The 12,770-nt window shown below is 33.3% G+C and overlaps 1 protein-coding gene across 1 annotated transcript; it reads right to left on the bottom strand.

Annotated features, from left to right (window-relative positions):
- Positions 1-23: 23 nt before the first annotated feature.
- Positions 24-1,035, bottom strand: LOC148308963 (protein CFDP2-like; the record flags this gene model as incomplete). The annotated part of the gene is made up of 1 exon (XM_088260839.1): positions 24-1,035. A coding segment is annotated over exon 1 (1,012 nt), but the record flags the coding sequence as incomplete, so codon positions are not given.
- Positions 1,036-12,770: the final 11,735 nt, after the last annotated feature.

The following is a 12,770-nucleotide window of genomic DNA, read 5'->3' as shown; positions in this document are numbered from 1 at the left end:
GGTGTCCAGTTGGAAGGGGTCACTTTCACTGTCCCTCAGTGCTTTTAAGTGAGCGCGCTCAGCTATCTTTCCCCAAGTCTCATCTGACATCCAATGGGGTCTTTCTCCTATCCTGGGGCCAAGAACCTCATTGGCGGAAGAGTTGAGAGCCGATTTGAGACTAGCCCACTGCGCCTCAATTGAGTCAACATAAATGGACTGAGGATCGGTTTCTTGCTGGACACGTTGTCCGACCGTTTCCTCGAATCTCAATCTTATTTCGGCACTCTTCAACTTGTCTAAGTTGATTCTCTTCCGCCGAGGACATCTCGGCAGACGTTTGAGCTGCAGACAGATTCTTCCGACGAGTAACTCGTGATCACTATGAATGTCGGCCCCTCTGTAGGACCTGACATCGAGGAGCTCTCGCCGGTTAGCACGTCCATAGAGGACGTGATCTATCTGCGCTCTTGTTCGTCCATCAGGGGAGGTCCAGGTGTACTTATGGATGGACTTATGGGGAAATAGCGTACCGCCAATGACAAGGTCGTTAATACTAGCGAACTCGACCAGTCTTTCTCCATTGTCATTGGCTTGCCCATAGCCGTGCCTTCCCATCACCGTTGGGGCAAGTGATGGGTCTGTTCCGACTCTCGCGTTGAAATCTCCCAATACTACCACGCGGGTTCTTCTTGGGAGAGAGGCGATGACCGCATGGAGAGAGTCGTAAAAGGCATCTTTTGTTTGGACATCTGCAATTTCGGTAGGCGCGTAGCACTGAAGGACAGTGACAGAACTATCGGCCGTTTGGAGGGTGACGCGTATAAGCCTTTCAGAAATTGGTTCCCAACTAAGCAAGCACTTTGCTGCTCTTTCTGAAAGGAGAATTGCCACCCCTTGACGGTGATATCGTTCTTGGCCGGAGTGCAGACACATGTGACTATCCAACAACCTCTTTCCAGATCCTTTCCATCGCGACTCGCTCAGTCCTAGGATATCTAACTTGTAGTCATCCATGATACGAGTCGCGTGAATATCTTTTCCGTGGACCTGCATTGTCCGCACATTGTACGTTCCAATGCGGAAAGATGAATTGTTGGATAGGAGCCGTTTAGTGAGCGCAGTCCTAATACCACAGCCGGGTCGGGGGGTGCCAGAGAAGCCGGTGTCCGAGGCATTTCGTGGACTTATCGTAATCAAAGGGTTTAGGGAGGCAGAGTGATTGGCCCTGCGCTCCCGAGGCCTGAGGTCCGAGGACCCCTCACCAGGTTGGCTCAACCTTGTTATATATATATATATATATATATATATATATATATATATATATATATATATATATATATATATATATATATATATATATATATATATATATATATATATATATATATATATGTATGTATATATATATATATATATATATATATATATATATATATATATATATATATATATATATATATATATATATATATATATATATATATATATATATATATATATATATATATATATATATATATATATATATATATATATATATATATATATATATATATATATATATATATATATATATATATGTATATATATATATAACACTGTAAATAACTAGACTTCCATGTTCTACTTCAGCTATGTTGGATGTCAAAAAAAGGAGTACATATACACTTGTCTTTAGGACTCATTGTTCGTCTTTCTCTTGAATGTTTACTGCTCTTCAGCAGCTGTAGTCTGGTGATATTTCGCAAAGCTATGATCAAGCGAATGTCAAGGGAATAATTTTACTATAAAATTTAGCGCACAGATCTAGAACGACAGAATCTAGTGTTGGCGGAAAATAATAATACACTAGTAATATGAATGGTCACATATCGCTCACTCCTTTCAACAACGTCAAATATCAAAAAACTTGATTTTTCAGGAGATCGTTTTTAAAGATTAAAAATATAATAAGATATATTAAAAATATTTATCAAGCCCCTTATTGAACTTTTTACTGTGCAACAGATTTTTTTAGGTAAAACCTGAAGGTTATTTATCCATTTGAAAAATATTAAGTAAATTTAAAAAAATAATTAATGGGATATAGTATCACTGCTGCGCTTCATGGACCAGTTCAGAGTAATAATAATACATATATTTATATATATATATATATATATATATATATATATATATATATATATATATATATATATATATATATATATATATATATATATATATATATATATATATATATATATATATATATATATATATATATATATATATATATATATATATATATATGTATTGTAAAAAAAAATGGTTATTACAGTGCCATTGGCGAATCATAATGAGAACCCCATAAAAACGACACAATTTCAATGAAAACTCATTTTTCCATTTAAAAATATGAAGTCATAAAAGTTTTCAAGGTGAAATAGGTATTACGCGGCAATCGTCACCGCCATACAATCTAAATCAAATCATATCTTAGCGCCATAAAATAAAACAAATTCCATGTACCTTTACCCCTTAACTTTTTCCCGATCCTACTTCCTTGTATTCCTATTATTATTCATATTTCAGTTACATCATTATCAAGTGAACCTATCATCAAATCGATGCAATGTTCATTTGATAATTTATCGTAGGAAGGCAAGGTGATCGGTTCTGCGCTTCACATACCAGTCCAGGGTAATATTGAATAAATATTAGAATGGAAAAAAATATATATTTATATAAAATACATATGAAAGTATATGTATATATATATATATATATATATATATATATATATATATATATATATATATATATATATATATATATTATATATATATATATATATATATATATATATATATATATATATATATATATATATATATATATATATATATATCGCTCACTCCTTTCAAGAACGTCATATGTCAAAAATCGTCAATTTTCAGTTGTGCACGTTTACGGAATGCCCAGAAAATGTACTATATCCCAGCAAAAGAGGCATATTTTTAACTTAATATTTACCCGCCACAGGGCAGAAGAAGTGTCAGGCAGAGTGTTGTTTTTGCATTTTGAGAAAAGGTATTGTATTTTTTTTTTCAAATATATTAAATATTTTTCAAATGGAGAAAAAACCTTCAGGCTTTACCTAAAAAGATCTGTTGCACGGTAAAAAGTTCAATAATTGGCTCGATATTTATTTTGAATACATTGTGTTATATTTTTAAACTTTAAAAACGATCTCCTGTAAAATCAAGTCTTTTCATTTATGATGTTCTTGAAAGGAATGGGCGATATGGAGTCTACAAAACGTCTCCAGGCTTTTCTGTCGGCTGCCACCTCCCTTGCATCCTCCCAAGTTAGATCCGAGTCCCGAAGTACAGACGAGAACTGCCGACAAATTGTCAGCAGTGGTCGGGGACCTGATGCCTTGTAAAAGAGGCAAGCTTGATGGCGGCTCTCGGGAGGCATGCGGAGTACATACATGACTAAGCCAACTGAATCGACTTTTCTTGACGACAGTTGTGACCAAGATTTGCTTACAAACATAATAGATACCTACTTATATACTTATATGATATAACTAACTAAACATCAATGCAGTTAGTCATTTTTAACAAGACAATATATTTACAACATTTTGAGTGTGTCCAAATACTTGTTCACAAAATCTGGATTATCTCCAATTACAGGAGTGATTTTTATATTATCTTTTGACATCTCATCAAAGATGAAGAAGAATATGGAAGTCTGGGCATTTACGGGGCTGACGACCGTCATAGGCTGGTTTAAGTGATCACTTTACACACGTGTAACATTCACCAATTCTACCCACTATTGACAACCACACTACTCAAATTCTTGGAAGTTCTATATATATGAACCAATTTAGAAACCTTGTTCTTGAATCACTAGAACTTCACTAGAGACATCTATTGGTGAGATGTATTCAAGAACAAGGTTTCTAAATTGGTTCATATATATATGTAGAATTTGAGTAGTGTGGTTGTCAATAATGGGTAGAATCGGTGAATGTTACACGTGTGTAAAGTGAACACTTAAACCAGCCTATGACGGTCGTCAGCCCCGTAAATGCCCAGACTTCCATATTCTTCTTCATCTTTGATGAGATGTCAAAAGATAACAAGTCAATATATTATACTTCCGAGTTTAAAATCCTTTGGGATGTTTTCAGGGCAATATTAAGCTAGTAAGATATCATAGCTGATGGGTTTTTATTTGCTACAACTGAGTCATGATTCATATGGACTCTAGTTGAATTTTCTTTTTAGCTTTCTTTTAAATGATATGAACACACTAATTTTATTCATAAAATATTACACACACCTACGTAATATGGTATAATTTCATTTCAAATTCTAGTTTCGCCATCTTTGCGTCAATAATCATTTATCCTCGCCAGTTAATTTTTACGACTGTTGCTAATGCGAAAGTCGATCGGGTGTTTGCCGAAATGAGGAAAAACCATCTGCCTTGCGCAATGTTGGCAGAAGCAATAGCTGTTATGTTTATATTTTGTCGGGTCAGCTGACGACACCGGTTCTAAGGTCGGCTTTATTAAATTGATAAATAAATTAATTCGCAAAAAAGATTGGTACAGCTTTGGAATTTCTATATTAAAAAATATATACATTAACTATCTGGTCAAATCATAATATATAAGCTTAAATAATAAAAATGAAAATTATATTTTCTGGCCCTTGTGAAGTTCTAGTGATTCAAGAACAACTTTTAAATATTGGTTCATATATCGCTCACTCCTTTCAAGAACGACATAAATAAAAAAACTTGATTTTTCAGGAGAACGTTTTTAAAGTTTAAAAATGTAATACAATGTTTTAAAAATAAATATCAAGCCACTTATTGAACTTTTTACTCTGCAACAGATCTTAGGTAAAACCTGAAGGTTTTTTCTCCATTTTAAAAATATTTAGTTTATTAAAAAAAAATAATTAAACAATACCTTTTCTTCAAAATGCAAAAACAACACTTTCTGTCCTGTAGCGGGTAAATATTAAGTTAAAAATATGCCTCTTTTGCTGGGATATAGTACATTTTCTGGACATTCCGAAAACATGCACAGCTGAAAATTGTCAATTTTTGATTTATGACGTTCTTGAAAGGAGTGAGCGATATATAGAACTTATAAATTGATTCGCAAAAAAGATTGGTCCAGCTTTGGAATTTCTATATTAAAAAAAATTATACATAAATTATCTGGTCAAATTATCAGCTTAAATAATAAAAATTAAAATGATATTTTCTGGCGTTTCTCATGTGTGTGATTAAAATCCAGGATTCTGACCCACATACTAATAAAGGAGTTTCTGCTAAATAAAAAGCTTCTTTTCATCTCACCAATAGATGTCTCTAGTGAAGTTCTAGTGATTCAAGAACAACATTTCGAAATTGGTTCAAATATATAGAAATTCCAAGAATTTGAATAGTGGGGTTGTCAATAATGGGTAGAATTGGTGAACGTTACACGTGTGTAAAGTGATCACTTAAACCAGCCTATGATCAAAACGTTTGATAGCATATATCGTAGTCATACAGGAGAAAGTGACCAAGTGCATTTTTTACTAAAACGTGATCATTGACTATTTGATACCTTACTAGCTTAATATTGCCCTGAAAAAATCCTAAATGATTTTAAACTTGGAAGTATAATATATTGACTTGTTAAAAATGACTAACTGCATTGATGTTTATTTTGTTGCCAAGCAAAAGTGACTTAAATGGCCCTCCTGAACATTTTACGTTTTGTCAGTTGGTCACCTTCTCCTGTACGACTGCGATATACCTGTTGTTTTTATTTAAATACATAATTTTGTATTAATGGTTGCAAGATATTGCTTCAAAGGTGATTGAGTTTCATGTGTTGCCTTAATCAAAATTCATCGCTTGGAAGACTGCCTAGTGCACGGGTGGCGAACCCGCGGCCCGCGGCCATGTATGAAGAATATATTTTTAAACCAGTGATACATTTGTGATACACGGTTCGATGCATCAACAAAATTTATGACCTCAAGTATTCTGTGAACCAAGTCATGCATGTTGTTATAAAAACAGTGAACTATATCAGTTCGCGCGCTCTTCAGTATTGCCAATTTAATGCAATCTCAAAAAATCTCGAAAAAGTTCGAGTGTGCGACTTCAACTATTGAAATAGATTTTTAAAAATAAGTAAACAAAGAGAAACTCAAATCTCAAACTGAGTGGTCATTTATAAATTAGTTTTTATTAAAAAAATGTTAATATTATTATTTTTTGACATCTCATCAAAGATGAAGAAGAATATGGAAGTCTGGGCATTTACGGGGCTGACGACCGTCATAGGCTGGTTTAAGTGATCACTTTACACACGTGTAACATTCACCAATTCTACCCATTATTGACAACCACACTACTCATCTCGGAAGTTCTCTATATATGAACCAATTTAGAAACCTTATTCTTGAATCACTAGAACTTCACTAGAGACATCTATTGGTGAGATGTAAAGAAGCTTTTTTAATGTTTTAATGTTTAAGAATGTTAATATTGTTTGACTTATCGCTCACTCCTTTCAAGAACGTCATAAATCAAAATACTTGATTTTTCAGGAGAACGTTTTTAAAGTTTAAAAATATAATACAATGTATTAAAAATAAATATCAAGCCATTTTTTGAACTTTTTACTGCGCAACAGATCTTTTAAGGTAAAACCTAAAGGTTTTTTCTCCATTTGAAAAATATTTAGTTTATTTAAAAAAAATAATTAAAAGATACCTTTTCTTCAAAATTCAAAAACAAAACTTTCTGCCCTGTAGCGGGTAAATATGAAGTTAAAAATATGCCGCTTTTGCTGGGATATAGTACATTTTCTGGGCATTCTGAAAACACGCACAACTGAAAATTGACGATTTTTGATTTATGACGTTCTTGAAAGGAGTGAGCGTTATGTGTCCTAATTCATAATTTTGCTAGTTAAAAATTTTCAAAATCTTTATTGTTATACCAATACATTTTTTGTTTGTTCATTGTATGTTTTCTACTCACTTCTGGTCGTAGTAATGTTTTCTTTCTTGACAATTACTATGATTTAACTTTCTGATTACCTCCGCATTCAAATTATTTATAATATGTTCTTATAAAATATCAATAAATTTGAAATTCTTTGTTATAAAAAATAATTCTAATGTCTGTATGCGGCCCTTGGGAAAATTTAAAGTCATCGATGCGGCCCGGGATGCTAGTGGGTTGGACAGGCCTGGCCTAGTGCGTCAATGAGCGACTTTCGATCCTCACTGACGTCACACGTCGCTACAAAATAAGGATAATTCCCACTAAACGGACACTCAACACAAGAGTTTATTTATCCAAGCGTCTTTGTGAATACGCCGACTTCAACTTGACCTTTAAATCCAAACATGCACACATCCATGACGCTTCGGTATTAGCACTCGAAGCGTTTTGCAGAAAATTAGGGGGAAAAATGTGTTTGTTAAGCACTAAAGATATGCGCTGTTACTAGGAAAAGAGCTGAAGGCGGTTTTTAAACAGATGATTTAAAACGAAAAAAATGTTCAATTGAGGAAAGTAAATGTTTTTCGTACATATTTTTAGGAGAGCATAAAAATAACTAATAATTGAATTTTTACATACTACTTTTTCACCAATAGAATGCTGATTTTTTTTAGTTTCCACTTTGTGCAGCCGTGTGTGCATATACGGTGTCCACATGGCTACCATTGATGATTCCACGGACCATAACCCTCAACTTTGTGGATCTATGTGTGCATAAACGGTTTCCACATAGCAACCATTGATGTTTCCACGGATCATAAGCCTTAACCTTGTGGATTTATGTGTGCATGAAATGTGTCCACATGGCTACCATTGATGCTTCCACGGACCATAACCCTCAACTTTGTGGATCTATGTGTGCATAAACGGAGTCCACATGGCTACTATTGATGCTTCCACGGACCATAACCCTCAACTTTGTGGATCTATGTGTGCACAAACGGTGTCCACATGGCTACCATTGATGCTTCCACGGACCATAACCCTCAACTTTGTGGATCTATGTGTGCATAAACGGTGTCCACATGGCTACCATTGATGCTTCCACGGACCATAACCCTCAAGTTTGTGGATCTATGTGTGCATAAACGGTGTCCACATGGCTACCATTTATTACAAGGACCAAAACTCTCAACTTTGTGGATCTATGTGTGCATAAACGGTGTCCACATGGCTACCATTGATGCTTCCACGGACCATAACCCTCAACTTTGTGGATCTATGTGTGCATAAACGGTGTCCACATGGCTACCATTTATTACAAGGACCAAAACCCTCAACTTTGTGGATCTATGTGTGCATAAACGGTGTCCACATGGCTACCATTTATTACAAGGACCAAAACCCTCAACTTTGTGGATCTATGTGTACATAAACGGTGTCCACATGGCTACCATTGATGCTTCTACGGACCATAACCCTCAACTTTATGGATATATATGTGTATATATATATATATATACATATATATATATATATATATATATATATACAGTATCTACTCAATGAATTAGGGCCACCCATTATTTTTTTGAATACTCTGAAATCTTTTGGATTATTATATTTATTTTACATAAATACTTTAAGTTTTCTATTGACATCTAATATCATGTATATTACCTTCAATAATATGTAAAACATACCTGGATTATTTAAGCCTTTACAAAATTTCAAACCCTTTTTCTGAGAAAGGTCCCTAATTAGCACAGGTAGACAGATATTTGAAAGTTCAAAAAATAGTCCTATCTCATTTATTAGTGAAGTTTCTTGAGTTCTGGTTGTTGTTTTGTTCAGAGAGGTTATATAGTTATCGTGTCTTGTGAAAAAAACTAAATTTTTAATTTTAGTTCATAAAGTATAAAATTTTTTTGTAAACACAAGTGTTTTTATTGAAAAGGACAAAATGGGAAAAAGTAAAGACATTTCTGAGGAAAAAAAGTCTAGTGTTATAGTGCTACTGAAATTAGGAATACTATCTAATAGAGAAATTTCAAAAAAAGAAAACGTTTCTCGTCAAACAGTGGACAGAATTTCAAAATCAATAAAAAATCAGTCACCCGCGACCAGCAATCGGCGAAAGAACTGTCGTAGGATTAGAAAAACAACACCGAGGACTGATCGAAAAATCGTTCAAAGTGCCTTAGAAAACCGTAGTGCATCAGCAAAAACATTAAAAATAAAATTGGAAGAAGAGGGTATAAATATATCGGTATCAACACTAAGGCGACGTCTTTACGAAGTAAATCTGAAATGCAGGCGCCCTATAAAAGTACCAAAATTGACACCACGAATGAAAGCGGATCGATTAAAATGGGCCAGGCTACATCGAAATTACTCGGTAGATGATTGGAAAAAGGTATTTATTTAAATTGTATTTTCAACATATCATTTTAGTAAATAAACTTATATATTTGAATTAAACTTAAATTTTCATTATTTTTCAGGTCATCTTTAGTGATGAGTGCCGGTTAGAAGCCGTGACAGAGAGCCGTCGATTCGTCAGGAGAACACCAATGGAACGTTACAAAGAGGCCTGTGTGGTAAAAGTTATCAAACACCCCCCTGCAACAATGATATGGTCATGTATTATTAACAATTTACCTGGGCCGTTGTTTTTCGTGGAAGGAACAATGAACCAAAATTCCTATAAGCAGGTCCTCGAACGAATTTTATTGCCCTTCTACCATACACTCGACCCAACAGAAGGTGCATACACCTTCATGCAGGATGGGGCACCTTGCCACCGGGCTAAATCAATAATAAAATTTTTGTCTATCAAAAATCTGCCTTTGAAATTCTCTGGACCTTAATCCTATAGAAAACGTATGGAGCATGTTAAAAAATAAGGTATACTCATATCCAAATCCGACAATAGACTATCTAAAAAAAAATATTCAAAAAATTTGGTCAGAAGACGAAGAAATAAAAACATGATAAAACAGTGCATTTTAAGTATGCCAAAAAGAATTGAGGCAGTTATTTCTGCCAAAGGTGGAAATACTAAATACTAACTATATTTATATGAAAATATATGCATAATTTAAGCGTAATAAAGTGTTCATGTGTAAATAAAATTCAATGTTGTTTTATTCAAGGTTTTCTCTGAGTTATTCCTGTTTGAATTGAGAAATTGCGCGAAATTCTGCGTGGCCCTAATTCATTGAGTAGATACTGTATATATATATATATATATATATATATATATATATATATGTATATATATATATATATATATATATATATATGTATGTATAAAACCCTTATCCGCACCCTAATGGTGCATAGGGCGCTACGTCATATAAACGCAGTGTTATCTTGATCGTTTTTTTTTTACACATGAAGGAAAGGTGATCAGCCCTCTGCTTCAGGTACCTAGTCTAGGGTTATATTAAATAAATATTACAGTGAAAAAATCACTTATATTTATAAAAAATAATTAAAAATAATTAAATAAACATTGATTGATGCTTTTAATTTGATTCCGGGTACTCGGCTGAGATTTCTTTTGTGGCAGAGTAAAAAATATCGACAAGACGTAATTTGAATCGTCATTGAATAATAAATAATATATAATGAAAGTAATCAGTTATAATATAATATGAATAAGGATTACTGCTTTACCCTTTAGCTACTAGGATTTTTGGAGTAAATTTGCCAAAAACATCGCGATTCAAACATACATAATTTTAAAGTAAAATGCGATGGATAATTTATAAAGACTCTGTGCCATTAACACTCTCCTCATCATAAATCATTCACTTTTCGCTCACTCCTTTCAAGAACGTCATAAATCAAAAAACTTGATTTTTCAGGATAACGTTTTTAAAGTTTAAAAATATAATACAATGTATTGAAAATAAATATCAAGCCATTAATGAAATTTTTACTGTGCAACAGATCTATTTAGGTAAAATCTGAAGGTTTTATCTCCATTTGAAAAATATTTAGTTTATTTAAAAAAAATAATAAAACAATACCTTTTCGTCAAAATGCAAAAATATCACTTTCTGCCTTGTAGCGGGTAAATATTAAGTTAAAAATATGCCTCTTTTTCTTGGATATAGTACATTTTCTGGGCATTCCGAAAACATGCACAACTGGAAATTGACGATTTTTGATTTATGACGTTCTTGAAAGGAGTGAGTGTTTTGTGTAATTCCACTTTCATAAACACTTATTCGTTACTACCGATTTCGGAATAATCATTCCATCATCGGGTCATTAAAATGAAATTACTACGATCTGACATTTATACATTTTTTTTTAAAGAAAAACAAATGAATCACAGCGGCAATATTTTTTAAAGTGGACTTGTAGTTATATTTAGTTGTTTATTTTTTTAAATTAACTTATAGTCCACATTTAGAAATATTCCCATTTAGATTCATTTATCTTCTTTCTCTCTTTCAAATTTGTATTTTCGCATAAATGTCGAACCGTAGTGATTTCATTTTAACGACCTGATGGAACGATTATTCCGAAACCGGTGGTCACGAATCAGTGTTTATTAAAATGGTATTACACAAAGTGAAGGATGAATGATAAGGAAATTGTTATATCACCATACCACAAAGTTAATAATGCTTTTAATATACAAAATAAACTCTGCGCCATTGTTCAAACAAATCTGTTACCCTGCAAATGCCCAGACTTCCACATTCTTCTTCATCTATGTTGAGATGCAAAAAAATATTTTCCTTATCATTATCCGAACCCCAATGGTGCATAGGGCATAGCATCATATAAACGCAGTGTTATCTTGATCGTCAACACATGAAGAAAATGTGATCAGTCCTCCGCTTCAGGTACCAGTCCAGGGTAATATAGAATAAATATTAGAGTGAAAAAAATCACTTATATGTATTTGACCCCCCTCCTTGGGAATCGAACCCGGAACCTCCAGAACGGTAGCCGAGCGTGCTGGCCATTACACTACGGAGGCGGACAAAATGTACCTGATACTTTTTTTATAAATCATAACGTCAGACCGACGGATTCGGTATATTTCGCTAGCGAGTACTGAAAGCCGAAATATCGGTATTTGGTCGTCAAAGGGTTAAAAAAATATATACGCGAAACGCAATTAGGATGACGTGGCGTGATTTCAAGTAGTCATATGTTAAATATAAAAAAAATCGTACAAAAAGTACTTTCGATTTGAAAAATAAAACCAATTTATCATTCAATTTTACACGAAGTTTTTTTTATAAACAGCTGAATTTATCGCAAACAGATTTATGTAAAGGATATTTTTTAGAGGCATATTTATTTAATTTTATATATATAATTAAATGAAAAAAAAACACATTAAAATAATGTTAACAACATTTTGAGTGTGTCCAAATACTTGTTCACAAATTTGGATTATCTCCAATTATAGAAGTATTTACATCTCACCAATAGATGTCTCTAGTGAAGTTCTAGTGATTCAAGAACAATGTTTCAAAATTGGTTGAGCTATTTAGTTAGATTCGGACCTCACATACAAATATAAGAGTTTCTGCTTAGTATATAAGCTTATTCGTCTCACCAATAGATGACACTAGTGAAAATTCTAGTGATTCTTGTACAATGCTTCCAAATTCGACCATATATATTTAGAACTTACAAGAATTTGAGTTAAGTGGTGGTCAATAATGGGTAGAATTGGTGAATGTTACACGTGTGTAAAGTGATCACTTAAACCGGCCTATGACGGTCGTCAACCC

This window comes from Brachycentrus maculatus, unplaced genomic scaffold (assembly GCF_059751285.1).
Source record: "Brachycentrus maculatus isolate JH-2025_06_01 unplaced genomic scaffold, ASM5975128v1 h1tg000143l, whole genome shotgun sequence".
NCBI classification, from domain to species: Eukaryota; Metazoa; Arthropoda; class Insecta; order Trichoptera; family Brachycentridae; genus Brachycentrus; species Brachycentrus maculatus.
Note: the sequence above shows the minus strand (reverse complement) of the source record. Positions and strands in the feature narration are given on the sequence as shown.